The 22,003-nt window shown below is 37.5% G+C and overlaps 1 protein-coding gene across 1 annotated transcript in view; it reads left to right on the forward strand.

The window, feature by feature from the left end:
* The first annotated feature begins 19,868 nt into the window (after positions 1-19,868).
* Positions 19,869-22,003, forward strand: part of GRXCR1 (glutaredoxin and cysteine rich domain containing 1) — a 131,932-nt gene continuing 129,797 nt past the window's right edge. Inside the window, exon 1 of the mRNA XM_063107226.1 lies at positions 19,869-20,252. Within this exon, the coding sequence (XP_062963296.1) occupies positions 19,869-20,252 (384 nt within the window). The remainder of the gene's footprint in view (positions 20,253-22,003) is intronic.

Here is a 22,003-nt window from a genome sequence, read left to right on the forward strand (position 1 = left end):
AGTGAGGACATGTGGTATTTCTCTTTCTGGGCCTGGGTTGTTTCACTTTGCATAATTTTCTCCAGGCTCGTCCATGTTGCTGCAAATGGCAGAATTTCATTCTTTTTTATGTCTGAGTAGTAGTATCCCATTGTGCATATGCACCACATTTTCCTTGTCCAGTTATCCACTGATGGACATTTAGGTTGGTTCCATATCTTGTCTATTGTAAGCAAAGCTGTGATAAACATGGGAGTGTAGGTATCCCTTTGACATGATAATTTCCATTCCTTGGGTATATGGCCAGTAGTGGGATTAGTTCTATCTGTAGTTGTTTAAGGAACCTCTGAATGTTGAAGCATTTTAAGAAAAGACTGGATATGGACGTAGATGATTAAATTTACTATAATTCACTGGATAATTAAAATAAATATTAATGTGTAGGAGGGAAATTTGCCTCATTCCTTCATTTTTTAATTTATTCCACAAACATTTTTGGAACATCTCCCAGGTGCTAGTCACTGTTCTGAATGCTGGGATGCAGCATTTGTCAAAATTAAGTCTTTGCCCTAGTGCAGCATGCATTCTAATGGGGGAAGACAGACCAGAAGGCACAAATAAATGTAAAATATGAAGAACAATAAAGCAGATGAAAGGCAATAGTGACAGAGGAATGTGATTTTTGTTCTGATTTGTTAGGGAAGGCATTGGTGGTATGTAGGGTAACTATAAAATTTATTGCCTAGCAGGGCTACTTTGAGTATGAAAGCAAGCACTATTTAGTAATTTTTTCTAGGATAACAGGCATAACAGGACTGTCCCAGGCAATCTGGAATTTATTGTCATCCTACAGATAGTGTGGCCTTTGAACAGAGACCAGAAGAAATTGGGGAGCAGGTAGTGTGTTTATGTGAGGCAAAGTCATCCAGGAAGACAATGCATAAAGCATTCTGCACAGAGTGGGCATTGAGCATTTGTAATTTTAGAATTTTTAAAACAAGGGGAGGACACCACCGTGGCAGTGCCTCTTCTAGAAATGCCACCTCAAGGACTAGTCTTGTAAGAGCTGACTGACCTGCCCTGATGGAGCCTGCTCATTGATGTAGGTGATTGTGTGAAGGAGCAGAAGTAGGTCACCTGCGGTTTTCTCCAAACCATGTTCCCAGAGAGATGGTGCTACAGTAAGGTTGCTTTGTATAAGGATGGACTCAGCTGTGGCTCTATTTTGAGAAGCACTTTTTGTCTAGAGACTGGGTTCAACCAAAGCCCAATGGCTGCTGAAGGATAGCGGTGCCTTTCTTTTCTGGGTGTGCTCTTTGCTGCGTACAGGAGCTTCTGCTTCTAGGCTCCTTCAGGAGCTCAGGGTGCTCACCCTGCTGCTGTTGGTTGTCACAGTTCAGTTCCCGGAGCAGCCTGCAGCTGCTTTTCTGTTACCACCTGCCCTCCATGTGTTCTTATCAGCTCAATAGGAACATGTTCAGTCATGAAACCCACTCTGGGGTTAGGAGCCTGGGGAACCTAGAAGCTTGGAGAGGTTGGACCATTTATGCCTTATTACCTCCTCCTCATCCTCATCATCATAAAGTATCTATGGGCACAAAGATATCGTGCTGGTTAACAACAGCAGTGACACATTCGGATGAATAGCTGTTGCTCATTGGAGTGTGCTTTTGCCAGATCCTTAAAAACACTGACTCTACTTGTCACTCACCTGTGAGACAGATATAATTCTATCAGGTAGACCTGTGTGGAGTTACTTAGGCTCTATCATTTTAGACCCGCAGAAATGATTTTATGTGGTTAGACCTAATATTTTACAGGCAAGGAAAGGGAAGTTCAGGGGAAAACTGCCAAAGTCACACATCTTGACTCAGAGGCAATACTTTAGCACCAGACAGTTGGCTCCTGAGTCCAGAGTCCTTCCTCTGTGCCTCACTGGCCACTGGATGCTGTGGAAAGTTGATTTGTTGGTTCTCTCTTTGGAGATCTCTCAGGCTAGAACACACAGAATCAGACGGACTAGTAGAGCCTATTAAATTCTATAATCCTGCAAAACACTGACCCAGTGCTGGGATATTTGGAACAGAGGGAGAGACCCTAATACCCAAACTTGTTAACACTAAGAAGGCACTGCAAGGTTGGAAATCAAAAAGGGAAATGGACAGAACAGTCACTTGAGAGGGAGTCTGGATAAGAAACTGCGATGACATTGCTGTGCTCTGGATGTGAATCTGCTGGAAGCCGTGCATCATTTCATCCCAAGTCCCTGGAGATGCCTGGAGCAAATAGACTCTGTGACTGAATTCTACTGCAGTGGGACTGGAGCCAGTAATAGGAATGAGACTGGGATCTTAGCAATCTCTCTTTGTCTCTGTCCTGTGCTGCCCCCTTGAACTCTGCTCCTGTATTCCTCTGGATATCTGTATCCCTCTTTTCCCTCTCTACACAAACAACTCTCTCAGTTTCTTCATGCATATGGTGGAAAATTACCATTTCAGGAATGTCTGTCAATCTCAATGCCCACAAAATCTGATGAAAATCACTGTATTCCAGTTAGAAATTCCCTGGGGAGACAAGCCAATTGATCAGGGTTGGGTCAGAGGTTCTTGGAAGCCAGAGTAGGTTCCGTGACCTGTGGCTACATATTGAATGATATATGCACACTCTTGAAGAGGGGACATGGTACAGTTGGCAAACTGACATGTTTGCTATAGTTGGCATTATGGCAAATTGGGAAGCTAAAGACTTTTGTTTTTATGCTTCTTCTCTGGTCTGATGTGGCTGTGCCCACTCAGGAATCTTCACAGCCCGCCTCATTTTGAGGGTCTGCTTTGCCTCCCCGCAAGCTGTTCCATGCCACAGGAGCCCATCGGGTCACATTTCCATGCTCCCCTGCGGGTACTGGTTCTAGAATAAGACTTTTCTGAGTTTAGGTAGAGTAAGGACTGGTTATAATCTGTTGGGTTTTTGAAAAAATGATGGGCATAGAAATTAAAAACAAGAACATTCCTTAAGATTTGTAGGAAAATAAATGCTTGGGGAGCCATTATGAAGTCAGTCGTCCCTGACTGTCCAGGACTGTCTCCGTTTTAGCACTGGAAGCGTCTGGTCCCAGGAAACTTCTCCCTCTTGAGCAAACCAGGACTGTGAGTCACCCTGAAAGTTCAACGAACACCTTGTTTACCTTTCTAGAGTAGTTATTGAGGGTACAAAAGGCTATTTCCCTTCTCCTCCTCATAAAGTGCGTTGGTTAATTCACATTGTTGATCCCTGCAAATCTATACGTACCAGCTAAAAAAAGTATATTTCTTTGAAATGAGGGCCAATATGCACCCAAGTGTGGCAGGTGTGAATTACTCCAGGATGTGTAAGAAATAGTTCATTGTTTTACTTGCTCAAAACTAGCTCCTTTCAAATTTTCATGTGCGTAGGAATCCCCTAGGGATCTTATTAAAAGGCAGATGCTGATTTGGTAGATCTGGGTAGAGTCTGAGGGTCTGCATTTCTAACAAACTCTCAAGTCATATGATGCTGATGTCCTGAGTGCTACACTTTGACTAGAGAGCTTCCAAATCATCAAATCTCTCATTTGGAACCCTTACACCTGAGTGGCAAAAACTTCAATTGCAGTATTTGGGGTGTGACTCTCTAGGATCATATGAGAATTGTGAGGGCTCATTTGGTGATTGGAAAATGGAGGAATGGGGTTTGCTTACAGTTCTGAAAGCAGAGAGAACAAAAGAAAAATTGAGATCTTTATAAATTTTCCTGCAACACAAGTGTATCTTTTGGGCATCAAATTTTATACTTGCTCACAACATAGCAATTGTTTTAAATTTCAAGCTCAAATTTGCTATACATATAGAAGAATCTGTGCCTCAAGTAATAGATGGCTGAATTTGCAAATAATTACTGGTGGAATATCTAATCTATTTGGCTGCCAACACTACCACCTGACTGAAAATTAATTTTTTCTCTAACTAAGAAACTTTTTGGGTAATCATTTTGCAAAGTCAGCTTCTTCAGATCCCATTTTTATCATCTGATGTGTAAGACACACAGCATGTGAGAGCCCTTTGGAAACTAAAGCAGGAAACGAATGTAAAATCTTACTATCTTAATTTTATAAGTGTAATGCTACCTGAATAGCTTAGTAAAAAATGCTTCTTAAGATTTTAGTCTAAACTGTCTTCGGTCATCTTCTAGATTACAGGACATCACTTAATGATCTTTGCAAATTTCTAATAGGAATAAGAAATCTGATGAAGGAATACACCTTAAAGGTGACGGTCCATATTCTGTGACCTCTAATTGATGCTCCTTTTGAGTATGTGTACTGTGCAGGCTGAGCCTGGACAGACTTTGATCTGTTTTGCACAGATGCCTGTAACAAAAAGTTAGCTGAGCTTTTGGAACAGCTAATGTCCCCACAGTCTGCAGAATGTTATTAAGGCTTGATTGCAATCTCCTGACATGATAGAACTGAGTTAAGAACAGGAACTGCCTGCTTGGCAGCTCCGAGGGCAGTTGGAAAGCTCAGAGAAGGCACTAGCATCAAAGAATAAAGAATGCCGACAGAAGCTGGGCAGGCAGACAGGACTATTTAATTCAGAGGGGTGGATGTTAATTAATTTATTTTGGGTGAGAGAGATCTGATTTCTAAACTAGACTACAAGCTGTTGCCAGTGTAGTCGAGGACCATGTCCTAACAGCTGCAGGAATATCATCCATCGTCTGGGTGGCTGACCTCACATCGTATCTATCTTCCTGTGTCCAGACGAACCATGTTGGGCACCAGCAGCTCATTTTTCTTATGCTTCAAGGTTACTTTCATTGTACGTGCCTGTCTGGCTGCTTGTCTCTGCTCCTAGCTTCTCCAGCCACCCCCTTACCTGCTGGAGCCCCTAAACTATCCACAGCACAAGGTGGAAGTTGTAGCTCCTGCTAGAAGGCATAATTTTAAATACGTAAAGTCTTGGCTGCCTATCCTTTTAAGATGGGTCAAATGCCATCCAGAAAAAAAATGCTAGTTCATTAAAATTCACCGAAGAAATGTTAGGCTCACAGTGTCCTGATTTCCCGCCTGGTCCTCTCCTTTTCCACTACCGAGAATTATTTTCCCTCAATTCCGTTGTTTCACATAATTAAAGGACATGTCTAATGACGTCCTCCCACTTGCAGCTCTATGGAGGAGTTTATTGTAGTAATCAATTTTTCAAGGCAAAAAAGTATTGTGATGTGTTATGAAGTACAAGCAAAAATGAATGAAACTTTTTTGAGTAATCTTTAAAAGCACTTTGATGTCGGGAAAAGAGCCCTGGATTTTGGTACAGAAGATCTGGTTGAAGCAAGTCACTTAAAAATCTAAGGAATCCTGGATAGATGTGTTAAAACTCATCAATCTGTAGCATTAAAAGAGTGAATTTTAATGTATGTAAATTGTAACTCTATAAATGTCACTCAAAAAATCTATGGAGTAACTATGCTTTGTTTATTAAATACAAAAATAATATGCACTCATCTGAAAATACAGAAAATCACAAAAAAGTAAAAACTAGCCATAACATCTCAACCATGAGGTAATCTCATATTTATTTTCTGGGCACAGAGGGATGAATTAATTGTACTCCGCTGTTCAGGGGCCTCTGTCATCACTGGCCCATGCAAGGCTCCTCTTTCCCCCTTTAGTCTCTATTCCCATTCCCATTTCACATCGCTATTTTATATGCACCTACTGCATACGCTTTGATTTATAACACTCCTGTAAAATTTCTGATTTATGCATGTGTTTTTTGCTTTATGCATGTATTTTTTTATTCTCCGTAAAAGATATGTTATTATCTGTAGAATCCATTCTATTTCTAAATTATTTTATTCAATAATAATACTGTGTATTAAAGATATAGCTAGGTTGTGTGTAAATTTAGTGTATTGATTCCAGTTTCTACACAGCATTTGGTAGGGCTATCGTTTTCAGCTTCCCACAACTTCACACAGTATTGAGATGTGTCTTTATGCCTGTCCCCTCATGATTCCGTGAGGCAACTTCTCTGGGTTATGGTTATATACTCAGCAGTGGGATTGCTGGGTCGTGGGCTCCAGAATGTCTGCATCAGTGTTCACGCCCACGAGCATATTTAAGAGGCTTTCCCATTTTCCATACATCCGCCAACGTTTATGTATTTAGTTTTTTCTCTGTATTTAAAAACATAGAAATTCCCTTGTTATATAATTTACTTAAAAAACTGTTTTACCATGGACATTTCTCCATGTTTTAACATAGCCTTCTAATGTTTGTATTTAAGGCTAGACATTCGTTATTGGACTGTCATCGTTTATTTAACTGATATCCTTTTTGTGACATTCAAGTAAAATACGCTTCTAAAATAGGACCCAAACAAGACTAAGGTTATCGCTGCACTCCCAGCGCCGCACTCTCCCGAGTGTGCCACGGGCTCGGCTAGACTAAGGTTAAAGTAGAGTAATTTTCAATTTAATAGATTAAATCACTCGCTAATATTTGGTAGGGATCTATTTCTTACCAATCCCTCCTAACTCTTTAGTAAGGGGAAACTAATGAAACGTTGAATGTGTTAAGAGAAATAATTCAATAAATAAAAGGATAAACTAAAAAGAATCATGATTTGTAAAAATGAATATACTAATAATAAGAAAAAAAAAGAAAAAGAAATAGATACTTTACTTCCAGAATAATTCTTTACATTATATTCATATACTTTGACAATCAACTTTGTGTGCATTAGTCAATGGAAGTAAAAAACAACTATGAGATATATGATGTCTCTTATGTAGAGGGAGACCAAATTTAAGTGCCTCGAATCATTGACCAGAATTACCTAGGGTAGAATGTAATTAAAAAAAAATTCCCTGGTTTTAGCAATGTGTTTACTTTCCATATCTTCCTTGCAGGTTTTCTTACTGAGTTTAGGGAAAATGAATCCAACATGTATGTTACATTCTACAGTGACTCAACATTTTCAGGTGTTTAATGTATGTATTGATTATTCCTTCACTCTCACGTCATCTCTGATACAAATCTTCAAGTGCCAGGATGATACTATCAATGATTAGTTATAAATTGGCTTTGGAGAACTCAGTACTGACATGCTGAGCAAGACACTTGATATGAAGAAGGATCCGTTTCAGCATACAAAAATTAAATAGATCCATAGACTTAGAATTCTTCTTTGAAAGTCTTTAAACTTTAACTTCAAGATTTTCTATGTATATAGAGTACAAAGTGATATACATAAAAGGAATTCCAGAAATCCAAGTGTAACAAAAGGAAAGATAAGCATGCTGATTATGATTCTTTTCTAAAAAGTAACTCTCTGAATTTGTCTAAAATTTAGTTAGACTTTTCTGGGAAACTTCTGAAAAAGATAAAATAATCTTCCATGAAAATATTCTTTTTGGATAAGATGTTATTTGCTATGCACTGTACTTTGCAGCAGAATAATGTAAATGAAGGACAGTTATATTCCTTAGTAAGGGAGCTCAGAGCAGATTATAAATGTCTCACTCTTTTCCTGTGTACTTACTTAGAACAAAGAGAATTATTTTCCACAAAGGAACACTATTTTTACAGTACTACCATTTTGAACACGAATGATAGCAGTTGGCCTGGGAACTTTTGGAGGCTAAAATATTCATGTTCAAATGATCCTTTGTTGGTATTTGAACTGGATGTCTACTTGAAGCAGCAGCAGCAGAGGAGGCCACTTCCTGTATGGGCGAGGATTGTCTTTGTTCATATATGGGTGGGCAAGGCCAAGGGTAATGCTGGATACTTGAAATGTGCTTAGAAAGTATCTGCTGAATAAGTGAATGGGTTGAGAAATGAAGCAGTTGCATTTTGGTTTTGGTTTTGTTTTGTTTTGGGGGGTTAAGTCATGGTTTTCTTTCTTTTTTTCCTGAGTAATTGACTATTTTTATATCAGTTTTAGGTTTAGAGAGAAATTGAGGAGAAAGTACAGATAGATACTATACCCCCATGCCTGCCCCCACAACACACATACAGTTTCTCTTATTATGAACATCTTACACTACTGTGGCACATTTGTAATAATTATGAACCAATATTTATACATTATCATTATGTCAGTTTTACATTAGGGTTCCCTCTTTTGTTGTACAGTTCTGTGGGTTTTGCCAAATGCATAATGTCATGTGTTCACCATTATGGTATATATAGAATAGTTTCACTGCCCTAAAAATCCTCTATGCTCCACTTATTTGTCACTCCCTCCCTTTCTTCCTCCCTTCTCCCCTGAAATCCTGGCAACCACTGATTTTTACCCATTGTTCAAACATTTATCATTTCTCTGTTTTGGGAACATTCAAAATCTTCTCTACTAGTTAATTGAAAGTATGAAATAAGTAGTTGTTGATTACCAATTGCATTTGTAAGGGGAAAAGTGAAAGAAAAAATATGGGGATTGATTTTCTGACTTTCCAGAAGATTACTGGCATTCATCTTAAGTTCAAATGTTTCATTTATATAAACACAGAATGATGAGATAAACAATTAGGAATAATTTTAGCTCACTGTGCCTTGCTTTCTCCAATCTGGAAAGCAAATATATTAATATTTATCCTCTATCTTTGTTTATTTATGCCTCCTTTTTCCTAGTTGTTTTATAACATAATTTATTTTATGTTGCTTTATAAAGTACCTTTTATGCATTTTTTGCCTTCTTTTAATTCCTATCAGAATTGGGGATAGTAAGTATAAATAGTGATAGCTGTTTTGTTTTAAATCAAATTTGGTCCCCTATAAGCCTTTATAAACTCTTTGTGAAAAACATTTCTGAATATACATGAGGGGTCGTTAACACTCACTCTGCTTATTACTATTTTAAGTAAAGTATAAAGTTATTTCCCCCCAATATAAGTCACAGCCAATGTGCTCCCATAGCTCCTCATTTTATCGGTCCACATTAGAGATAGTGCATGACTCAGCCATTTAGTTCCAGTTTTCCCATCTGTAAAATGGGTGTTTCCTAATCCCCTATTCTCAGGAGTGTTGTGAGATTAAGTAAAGTAACAGACAGTGTTCTCTGTCTCTTTCACCCATTCATTCCTTCCCATGGCCACCCCTGCTGGAGGGGATTTTCTCCCACGAACAACACATTGCATTTATGCTGTAAAATGTGATAGATATTGACAAGAGATCATATTGGTGGTTTCAGAGATGCTTCATTCTGAAATAACTGAGAGACCTGAACCTGTTTGTACAGAGGGGTGAGAGGAGCCCGATTAAGTGGGCTGACCATACAGAGTGACAACCAAATGGAGCTAGAGCCCTGGGAGGAGGGCAGAGAGGCAGGAAAGAAAGAGCATGGGGGTGGGGGTGGGATAGGACTAGGTAGAAGGAAATCCTGGATGCCCCTCCGAGGCTAGCTTTATTGGATAGAAAGGTGACTCTAGGAGATAGCAAAGGATGAATGGCTTTTCCTCTGGATCTCAGCGTGTTCCTGCCAGACCCCTAGTAAGAATGTGACATTTGTGGTAACGACATTTTTTCTTGCCTGTCCCTCTGGATGCTGCATGGCATTAAATAAAGGTTATGTGTATATGGATATTGTGGCATATGCCCATATTTCTTTGAATCTAAGATGCCATTAACTGGAAGATGCATTCTTATTTTATGAACCACTAAGAAAGAAACAAAAAGACCTTCTAATTTAACCATGACAAAATATTTTATTGTCACTTGAAAATTTTATTTTAAACATATGGAAAAAAGCACTTTTAGAGGTATTTATACATAGATATCGCTCATATGTCACTCTTGAGCATACATATAAAGGCAAATCAAAGTAAAAGATATTGATTCAATGTTTCTAGATGTGTTCACACTCAAGAGTCTGACTATTATGAATTGCTTTTCTGTTCAGAGTCATTGATGTGTGTGCTTTTTCATGAAAAGTAGTTGGTTCTTCCTTCAATTAAGGGCATTGAGGATGCATCATTCTTAAAAGTGTGCTTTGCTATTGCCTCTGGAGTTTTCTTCCAAGCCAGTGACACACAGTGTGCAAGCTTGGATGCAAAAGTGCAGGCCATGACAACTATGTCATGACTGTCACTGACTGATCCAAGGGTCAAGTGCATATCAATTTCAGAGATGTTAAAATGTGAAAAAAATGTGTGCCTTCTGAGGCATGGAGCCAGGGACTGACCCCTCCTCCCACATCCAGGCAAGGAGCATGCCAAAAACACCACTTCCATGTGGGTGGTCCACCACATCCACCACAAAGCCATGGCTGCCATAAAAGCAGCTAGATGCCACAACCACCATGCAGATGGTCTGCCAGCTACTCCAGTGCATTGACACAAGGAAAGTCACCAGCAGAGACCAAAGAAAAGGAGAGGATGTCTCTCTCCACAAAGCCCATTCCAGAGTGATAGAAGCATCTATGCTACGATGATAGTGCGGGACCTGATCACACCTCTCTCAGCACTGGACAGATCATCTAGGCTACAAATCAACAGAGTAACCATTACTCTTTCAGAGGGAGATAAGGAATCTAGGGTTATCAGAGGTGGGAGGGGGGAGGGAAAGGGAGATGGGTAGAGATCTGATAAGGGGCATAAACAATAAGTATGATCTGTGATAATGTATATGCTAATAGTATTGATTTGATCAACAAATGTCAATGTTGAACCCCCAAAATATATACAATCAATTATGATTCAGTAAAAATTATATGCCTTAGAACTGATAAAACATGGTGGTAAATACTCAACAGTGCTGAGATCCTCAGGCTCCTCCTTTAACCACCTGAACAGCATTCCAGATTGAGCCTCTCACATTTGTGCGCTGGGAAATGAATGTTGCAGGCTTCCATAGCCGGGGGGAACAAATGATTCCTAAATTCCATTGGCTCTGAACCTTCAACTGGTGGATGGCAGGACCTCAGGTCTGCCAACTCCAAAGCCTCCGTAATTATTTCAGGAAAGTAGGGTGCAGTGAGTCTCATGTGGAAAATCACACAGCAGTCTGAGCCCAGCCCCATGTGGCACACTTTACCCTTCGGCTCGTGCTTATCAATACCCATTACACTCGAAACTGCCTAGATATGCATTATGGATGTTGGCTCCTGCCCCTGCTCTTGTGAAGCTATAACATCCATGCTAAGGGTGCTGTCTTCTAATGCTCCCAGGGATGGCTAGTCCCCAGGGGTCAGAGATGAAGGAGTTTTTATGCAGGAGAGGTGACAATGTTCTTCTCAACTCCCTGTCTCATCAGCTTCCGGCTGTCACTCCTGCAACTTTAGGGCTTCAAACTATTCCATGTTTCCAAGAGAGAAATGTGTACCAAGACATCATCTCCATTGTTCTTTTGCATCCCCTATTGAAACTCTTTCTTGGCTTCCCTGACTGACAAAATACAGCAAATAAAACTGTTTCCATCTTCCCCCCACCAATACTTCTCTTAGCTACAAACCAGGAGTGATACCTGCACATAGCAATTTGTGCAAAATGAAGAAGCATAATGCATAATGATCCATATTCTATCATGCTAGTTTTAGCCTGGCAGGAATGAGCTTTTACTCAATTTGCACACAATTCACATCCCCTTCTTTGTAATTAACTTAATTAAAGATTATAAACTCCTTGAGAGCAAGCACTGTCTCAAATATCCTTTGTGAATATTTTCTAATGGTGAGCAGTCAACATAAATGATCAATGAATTTTACTTAGTATTAATGGGACTGATATATTCATACTGGAAAAAGTTTCTATTCACAAACCGAGAAGATCAAAACCAAATCAGTCAGATTGTTTTACTGTTCTAAATTTACATGTAAAAGCTTTGGCAACTGCATGAACTCATTTTGCAAGGAGATGTTGCAGGGCAAAAAACTACTTCTTAGCATTCTACAGAAGTACCCACCTCAAGGTGTAATTGGTACTTTGGGAGAGAGAGTCGACTGAACCCCATGATTTCTTGGTTGATGTGCTTTTCTAGGCACGGAGTTCATGATTGGTATTCCATCATGCTTTCTCTTCAAAGGACCTTTCCTCTCACTGTACGCTCTTAAAAAACTTTCTAGTTTATTTGTGGACTCGAAATTGCAATCCCACCAGGAAAGAAAAGACATCTCTAGATTTCTAAATGAACACAGGTTTTCTCTGACCTGATGGCTCCCTGTTTTTCCTCTCCTCGCAAATTTCAACCTTCATCTCAGACAGCAAAATCAACAGTCCCGTTACCTTGGCAACGACGACAGGATAATAGAATTAGAATGTCCCAGGGCTCCATTCTAGCATCATGCTCTTGGAAGAAAAGAAAAACAACACAATTATGTAATATAATTTGTGACACTTTAAAGGTACAGTGTCCACTCATTTTTAAATTTATGGCATTTATCAGTTAAAAAAATAATATACATTAAACTTTCAATGCTTTTTTAAAACTCAACCACAACAATAAGACAAGTTGCTTGTCTTAAGGTAAGGAATTCTTTAATATGCATTTTTCAGTTAGCTTTGCATGTTTCTCTTGATAGCCTACTTCTTCATCCATTTAAAAATAATGACTAAAAAAAAATCTATCAAGAAGGGTAATTTCGGAGAGGATTTCCATTTTATCTCAATAGATTTGAAAATTCTTAAGGATCTTTATGCATTATTTTTTTTTTTTTTTTTTTTTGTCTCTGGCTAGTATGAGGAATCCGAACCCTTGACCTTGGTCTTGTAACACCATGTTCTAACCAACTGAGCTAACTGGCCAGCCTGGATCTTTACGCTTTGCACAAGCACATTCTCACTATAGAAAAAGAAATTGACACTCTAGAGATTTACACTCCCCAGCTACCACATTCAGAATTGACATTCTTTTGAAATCTGCTTTAAAATTGGGAAAACTGCTTTTAGTTTTCTAGGCTAGTATTTCTAATACTGTGACTTTACTTCCCTGTTCTCTCATTTCTCTACTGATTCTGGCAAAATCTCAAGGATAAATCCTGGTCTTTATGATATGTAGCCGGATATCTGGAGTGTCTCTGGGTCTGACTCAGTATTTCTGGTACTTTATTCATTAATCTTTATTCTTGAATTCTAGTACTTTATTCATTAATCTTTATTCTGTGTTCATTTATCCTGTCTTATCTTTTCCTCACTCCGTGGCAGTTGGATTTGCTTTTGGTATGGTTCCAAGCAGAATTTTGAGAAATAAACTTCCCATGTGTAGGATAAAAATATTCATAATTTCATTACTTGATTATATTTTTATTAGGAATTAAGAGATGTCAAATCCATGCACTAATATCCTTGAGTAATAAGGCAGTTATTTAAAAAAATCTTTTTACCATAACACATATTTATAAAAGTATTCTACATAGTGACAATCTGATTGGAGAAGGGCATAAAAGCAATCTTTTTTTCCTCCTTCTAGTTTGAAGAATCTTAGCCACACTAAACTCCCTATTGAAGGGGAAATAACAAAATCTTTGTTTCATGCTTGAGAATTATGCATGAGCTTATAGACACTTGGTATTAGAAGAAGTGGATGTTTGAGCCACTTGGCTTTTATAAGGAGAAGGTAGCCCAGTCAAGTTTTCAACACCTACAAAAGTAGACTTGACTCCTTGCTCTTTGATTTCTTCTGGGACTTGGATTCTATAGGCAGAGTGCTCTATTTGCTTTCTAGTATTCAACAGTTTCTAATGTAGCGTAGGTGGTACCTTTAATGAGAACAATATCATTATATGACTCAGACCTTTTGCTCTACAAGTAAATAAGCATTATTTCCCACATTGTATATGGGCTAGAAGCAGGACAGAGAGAGATAAATGTAATTATTTCCTTCCTCCTAAGTGTTAGGTCAGGTTGGTTCTGACATTACAATCTGGGCTTATTTTAATTCAGCAAACATTTCTCTGAGCACTATTTATATGCAAAACACCCTACAGGATACAGCGTGGGATTCAAAGGTGAAAACTGAACTGACTGTAAAAGTCTATTTGGGGAAATTGTTGCTCAGGGGACTTCATTGATCCTTTTTCATCTGTGGTTGTGTTACTCTTTAGAGAATTTGGATAATTATCTAGCGAAAATGTTGGGTGTGTGTTGAGTCTAGTGTTGAGCAGTCCGGGAGTCTAAGACAGCTGGTGCCTACTCAGGATCCACAGGGACAGCTGAGAAGCCAGCACTGAAATGTCCAGCCTGTAGCACAGCACTTTGTATATGGCAAAAACAGTGCAGATATTTACTAAGTGAATGAGGCTGCTACCAACTGGAGCCCTTCTCTAGGTTCTAAGCAATGAAAGACTTGTTCAACCTTGAGGTCCTAGAATCAGTCCAGAAACAGTGTGGGATTGCCTTGATACCCTATCAGAGTTAATTATGGTCACCCGGCTCTATTCTCTTTACTGTCTTCCAAACAGTAGGTATAGTTAGCTGATTTCGGATAAGAATTATGCTATCATCCCTTTGGCACCATGCTAAGTGCTATGCAATAGGAATTACTGTGTGACATACGAAGAAACTGAGGTTCAGGGAATTTAAGCAATTAGCTCAAGGTCACTCAGAAGATGGCAGATCCAAGATTCAAATCTGGTATTGTGTGCACATACAGCTCCCATTCTTAACTACTGATCTGTAAACTAAGAAATCATCCATCTTTCTTGTTATTTAATATGACAAAGGTCCTGTTTCTTGAGTGCAGTCATCTCCTTTTCCGATTAGAAAGTCTCTTCAGTTCACATTAACAACTGAGTTGAAATTGTGATTTATGAATTTATGTTTGTTAAGAAAGGTTCAATATTCTATTAGCTGAAAAGTTTCAGGGATAGCTTATTTTTCCTTTTCCACTGATGGTTAGTAAATCTTTCCCTTGCCTCTAATCAACAATATAGTTAGAAAATAAAAATTGATAGGTTCTTTCTATCCAAACAGAAGTCCTGAACAAAGCATGTGGGGAATGAGTCATCATTTATTGCTTCTCCAGTGACAAGTATTGCTGGAAACAAGACAATTACTTTGCCCACTGGCAGATTTTCTGTTTCACTTTCAATGACCGATTTTTAGTGTTTTCAAGAGCAAAAAACAAAATAGTGAATGTTATAGCTACGAAGTAGCAGTAAATACAAGCATATTGCATACATTTATTATAATTCAAGGATTTTTAAAAAATTATGTTCCAAAGCCAGGGATATGATTAAAATTAATTTTCATCATACAATGGTGATCATACACCAAACAATATTAGGGGGCAAAATTTTGAAGACAGGATGAACAAACGAATATTTATATTTTATGCCATACCTTCCCTACAAATAAAGAAAAAAATTAGATATTCTAGTTAAAAACTGACATCAACAAGAAATATTCAGGCCTAGGTCTAGCTGCTAGGTTACTGTTTCTACTGGGAATTGAAGGAGTATTTTCTAATCCTTAAATCCATCATTGATAGTATGTTCCAGAATAGTTCTAGCTCAATAAATGCAATGTTCTACCTTCTATATAGATTTTGGAATTTATAATTTATTATTTTAAATAAATAGATGCCCATTCTTGTCAAACCTATAAATACTTGAAATATTTCTGTATTGTTAATATGACTTACAAGTTTTTTGTTTCATGTTTTTAGGGGTTGTGTAAATTAAGGATGAGATTAGGAAGGAGAAGCCTTGCTGGGCTTGTGCTCTTTTGAGAAGAACTTTGTTGTCTGGGAGTGAAACTTGTCTTCAGCCACTCTGCCTTTTTTTAGTTCTTTGAACAAATCTACTGGTTTTCTGCCTCAGGACCTTTGCATATGCTACTGCAGCTAAGAAATTATCTCCAAGTACTTCTGCCTACCTCTTAACTTTTCAAAGGCTTAATTTCTTTTAGTTTTGGTAGACCCATGTTTGATGTACCCTTTTCAGAGAGACTTACTTTGGCTCTTTGGTCTAAAGTTTACTTCCTGGTTTTATCATGTCTCATTTTATCCACTTTTTTCCCCTTGGCAACTCTTGTCGCAATTTTTATTGTACATTTCTTTATTATGTATTTGCCCACCTCTAAAGGCAGGGATCATGTCTACTGTGTTTACCTGTATAGGCTCAGGAACTCTCTGACATTTAGTAGATGTTCAATAAATATTGTTAAATGAATGAATGATTGTATGAGTACATCTGAAGGAAGAGAAGAAAATTTTGGGTGAAGGAAGAAGGCTAACCTGGTGAAGTGATTAAAACGTGAAGAGGAATAAGCTGATGCTGGGGAAAGGTGACAAGCAAAGTAGTGAGAAGGTGCTGTATTGACACTGAGCAGCTGGGAACAAATTTTAAATAGAATGAAGATGGAGAATATCAAGAATAGCCTTGATGTCATGTATTGGAGATGACTAGAAATTTGATTGTTTAAAGAAGAAGGGATTCTATTTGTGCTTTAATATACTGCAGTGAATTATAGCTGTTTTGTTTAAGGATTATGTCACCAATGGTAGGCATGGGCCATATTTTACATATCTTTCTGTTTACCATGGTGTCTTGCTGTGTCTTATCCTTGGGTGGCTCTCAGAAGATACTTGTGGAATACTCATTGCTTGAATGAATGAAAAAATTGCAAAGATCCATTCACCAAAAAGAAGAGCTTCATTTTATTCTAGCTTAAGATAAGTGTGTGAATTGTAATTATCAAAGGCATATTATACATCAGGGCATATAATTTCTCTCTCTAGCAAATACTTTCTTACTCTTGTGGGAGGCTAGTTTTCAGTCTATGGGACTTTCACTTTATGTTTGAAAGACAGAGGACTCAACTAGTATCACCATTTAAATTATTACATATGCACATGCATGCATGTGCATATGTATATATACATACTATATATTTATTCAACATATATATTTATTTTGTTCTAAAAATTTTCTTCATTCTAATGAATTCTCTCTACCATTCAGATATATTTATTGACTGTGATCTTGTATAGCCTTTCTCTTGACACAGTTAGGTTAAAATTACTATTTTTTTTTTTATCTAGAAGACATTAGCATATGTACATACTGTCACAAACACATTAAATGACTACAATTGAGAGATTACATATATATATATATATGTATGTGTGTATATAAAAGATATTTTGCAAGCACAGCTCTCTGAGGTAGATATAGTTGTCTCCATTATCCTGCTGGGAAAACCTAAGATTTGGGTGGTGAAAAAAATATTCCCACTAAGGGGTGCTGGGATTTGAACCTAGGTTCCTTCAAAATCTTGCTCATGCTACAATACACTGTCTCCAACTCAAAAGACTGGAAAGGTGGAACTGAGGAAGATTAAATGGGGAGATCAGAACAAAAAATAATTGGGACAAACATGGAATTTTGATTGTTTTCGTGATTAGATAATTAGTGCCCTCCTCAGTACTGCATATTCTGAAAGATCTGGAAATTTGGACATAAAAATTATTTATTATTTTTCTTCTTTTCCAATTAGTATTTTTCTTACTTAAGTTCTCTTGCTACAGGCTTTGATTATGTACTTATTTTTACTTCACCTAGTTAAAGCCACTTTATTTTGTTACTTAGATATATTTGATGTATTTCCTTTTGGTGATAAATCAGTCTGTCTCTTTCCCTCTCTCTCTCTTTCTAGGCACTACGTAGAATTCTCTATTGTTTGATTTTCCAATTTGATTAACTGTGAGAGAGAGATTCTCCTTTTTCTCTGTCCTTTTGTTCAATATGAATTCTATATGAAGAAAATATTCAGAATGAAAGTTATCAATAGTGTTCAAAGTTGGGAAACTATAACACCAATGAAATACTCCTTTGCAACTTAGCAAAATGTGTTGGCATTGTCAAGAACACAGTAAAACAGGCACTCATATAAAAGCATAAGTTATGCAACCTGCCTTAAAAGCAAATGGCAACTTGTATCAGGAATTAAATTAAATTAAATTAATTTATTTATTTGGCGGCTAGCCAGTATGGGGATCTGAACCCTTGATCTTAGTGTTATCAGCACCATGCTTTGACTGAGTGAGCTAACCAGCCAGCCTCAGGAATTTTAAATTCTAAAAAATTGTTACCTCATCAATTTTACCCAAAGGAATTTATGCTAAAGAAGCAATCTGATATATTTATACTGATTTTTGAACATGAATATTCAGTACAGCATTAATTTACTAAACATTTTAAACAACTTAAACATATAGCAATACAGAAAGAATGAAATAAAAGATGGTATGGCTATAAGAAGGATTTCTAATACACATTAAATTTATGTTTTTCAGAAATAATGATATAGTAAATGACTCATTATATAATGTTGAATGAAAAAAGCCAGATACTAAATAAATGCAATATGATTTTATACAGAAGAGAACATTAGTCAGATTCAGTAATGATAGCTGCTCTAAAAACAAACCCCTAAATTTCAATCTCCATTGCTTAACACAATAAAGGCTTGCTTTTTTGCCCATGACAAATCCAATGCAGGGTAGTGGTGATTGTGAATTTCTCTGTGACTCTGACAAGGTTAGTATATGGCTTCAAGATTGCTTTGGGGCCATCCAGCTAGCAGATGAAGAAAGAAGAGAAATAGTATGGACAGGGCACTCTGAGTCTTAACTGCCTTGGTCCACAAACAACAAATAACTTTTGCTCACATCCCATTGGCAGAAGCCAGGCGTCAGTTCCCTAACCTCTTAAGTGCAAGAGATGGGGCAATGTAATTTTGTGAGCATTGGAGCATCTCTGCCATATACACTGGAAGAAAATACACAAAATTGTTAGCATCTCTAGTGAGATTCTTTGTGACTTTTAAATTTTGTGCTATTGATTATTTTCTGAATTTTCTAAAATAAATATAAATTAAGTTCATAATCATATAAAAGTGTAAACATTAGAAACTTGAAGTGCAGTGTATGGGTCAGCTGCTTATCCTTGCTCTGGAGGTGCAGACAGCTTGGGGACTTCTTATAGCATACGTTTTAATATGACCTTATAACTTGAGACGTTCTTCAGGTCCTTGCCAAAGTGATAGGAAATACATTGAGCACAGCATAAGGAGGACCCTTCTGTATGCATGGGTGATTTGGATATAACATTTACCAGTGCTGATCACCTAGATTGCTTTCGCTGATCTGGCTAGCTTAGAGGATTTTCCATTCTTACCTCTTTCTTCCATGTTTCCTTTCCAAAACCTTCCCTCTGTCAAAGAGAAAGTTTTGTACTGGCAGAAGTCTCTCTTTTCAGAGTCTGTTCAAAAGCTATTCTTCAGCAAAACTACTTGAATATGAAGATATAAATTGAAAATTCATCTTATACAACATAGATGAATTTTAACTGATGATTTAATAAGACCTAATATTGAGAGCTCTATATAGGCATGTAGCATACTCACTGCTCTTTTGAAAAGTTGCCTGGTGAGAGGGAAAGAAGAAATAAGCACTGTGAGAAGACTATGATACCTCCTATGCTACACACTTGATTCCATATTTTATCTCTGACCTCTACTTCAGACAATGAATTGGAGAGTCATTTCTGCTGCTAAGGTCCTTGCAACACTGACCATTGGCTTCGAAGTTCAAGTCTTTCATTTTCTTGCCCCATATTATTTTCTGTTTCATTGCATGCCACTTTCTTGTGCTTGTCCTGTTAAAGAGTCCACCATGGACATTTAATATTTAAAGGCTGGGATCATTTTGCAGGTTTTAGTTTAAAGGTAACCATAGCACACACACACACATTCATTATTAATAGCAGAGATGCACTGTACATTCTTGGGAAACTTCTTTCCTTTTGATGTTAGTTTCATAGGAGTGCTGCAGTCATCAGAATTAAGCTCTGATATTGCTATGCGGTGAGTGGACTAGGGCAATAACAACGAATCTAGAATGGTGTAAACTGTTCATGTGAGTGGAGGTGACCATGCTAAAAAGGGAGATGAAGCCAGAAAGTGACAGGCCACGGAAAGTCCGGTTTCGGATCGCGTCATCTCACAGTGGGCGAGTTCTGAGGGAGGTGTATGAAGACGGGCAACCCTCAGGCTCTCTGGACTCGGAATGTGCCAGTATCTGTGGGATAGATGGACTAAGTGATTCAGACCGACAGCAAAACGGCCACACAGGATCAGAAGGCGACGAGCACGAGAACGACCAGGATAACTTGCTGGTGTTAGCAAGGGCGGCCAGTGAGAAGTGTTTTGGTACAAGAAGAGTGAACATCGTAAGCAAAAATGGCACAGTCAGAGGCGTCAAATACAAAGTGAGTGCTGGCCAAGCCCTATTTAACAATTTGACCAAAGTATTAGAGGTAAGTCATTGTGCTTTCCTTCTTCTCAGCTTTGTTCCTAACTCACCATCAGAACACCTCTAGCTTCTCCAGTTTAAAGCAGGCCTCTCTTATTGATGACTCGTACATACTTCATGAGACACTCGCCCTTCTCAGATATTGTCTCAACAGCCATCGATTAAAAACAAGATCATTATGCTTGGGAAACTAGAATGACTTCTCCAGGCCAGATTTCTAACCTGTAAGTGGTCATTTCTTCCAGTGCGTAATGACTCTAACAGTATATCTGCTTCTTAGCCAAGAAAGAAGATGGACTATGGTGTTCAAAGCATTTGAGCAAAACTTAATTCCTGGTTTGTCATTACTGAAACACCAACTTAGCATTTATCGTCACTTTTGTGTGGAAATTTACTCCAGAGAAGGTTGAGTGCTTGCATTCAGTGGGGTTGGATTCAAGTGGGATGTTATGAAGAAGTAGAGACTGACTTTGACTTCCTCCCACTCCTGAAGAGGTTGCAGGTTTCATCTGAGGTCCATTTCTAACTTAATTTGCCCATAAGATCTCTAGAGTGATATTTGGAAAGGGTATTCCTCTGTAAATGGACAGACTGAGATCCAGATTTTAGAGTAAATTAATTAGCCCTTAAAATGTGATAGGTTGTGCAGGGTAATATAAAAGTGTATTATTCGGTTCTTGGAGCCTTTGGCAATGATCTATCATTAACACAAGTTCTTGAAATTGCCTGGAAGCATTGATAAAATGGTTTTTTGTTAAAAACAGACATCATTATTTCAGGAATGAAATTCATAATCACTCTCATTAAGGTAGCAAATCAATATTTCTCATTATAATTTTACTTTATATTGTTCTCAATATTTAAATAAAATGATCTCTTATGACGAATTATTCAGTGATTCTACATTATATAAAAATGTGGGAATGGTGAGGAGAAAGGATTTCTACAAAAGTTACCTGAACAATTTTTATTTCAAAGGAAATATTTGAAAATATCGTTATGAGGATTAAAAAAAAAATTTAAGTTTTAGTTAAAAGTTAAAAGCAGTGGAAAGTGAAGGCTCTTTTCATATATAGAATTTACCAGTGAAGGACTTTACAGATTAGGGGTGGGAAGGAAACCGAAAATTAGAAACTGGTACTGTGTTTTACTAGATTGGAAACAATCTTTATAGATTTCTAGAGATGTGATTATTTGTTTAAGATACTTAGTGGCCACTGAATTTCATCCAATGCAGAAATTATTATTGCCAATAGATCAAGATCCCTTATAACAATTAAGTTTTAAAAGGTTTGCATTTATTGCGATTAACTTAAGTTTGTCATTATTTGATATGCTTTATGATTTGCTGTACCAGTTTTAGTACTTTGCTTTGCACTTGTTTATTCAAATGAACCAAAAAACTATTATTTATGAGTAACTACCTTAAATCTTCAAAACCTACAAAAAAATAAAAAGTATTCTCCTCCCTATGTCTTAACCCTGATAGTGCTATAAATTCACAAATAAGAAAGAGAGACAATTTCAAAGTCAAAATTTTGATCCCAGATTAGATTACACTATTTACTTGCATGTATTTTTCTGTGCATAATTTCATACCTCTTTTTTGAGAAAAAAATTTAAAACTGTGTTTTTCTAATAATTTAACTCCATTCCATTCATCTACTGTTTTAAAAGGGAAATAATGGTTATTAGCAGAAGTCCCTCAAGGTTTTTGATACTTAATCAGTTTTTTTCCATCTGGTCCTTCTTTCT

Source organism: Cynocephalus volans, chromosome 9 (assembly GCF_027409185.1).
Source record: "Cynocephalus volans isolate mCynVol1 chromosome 9, mCynVol1.pri, whole genome shotgun sequence".
Taxonomy (NCBI): Eukaryota; Metazoa; Chordata; class Mammalia; order Dermoptera; family Cynocephalidae; genus Cynocephalus; species Cynocephalus volans.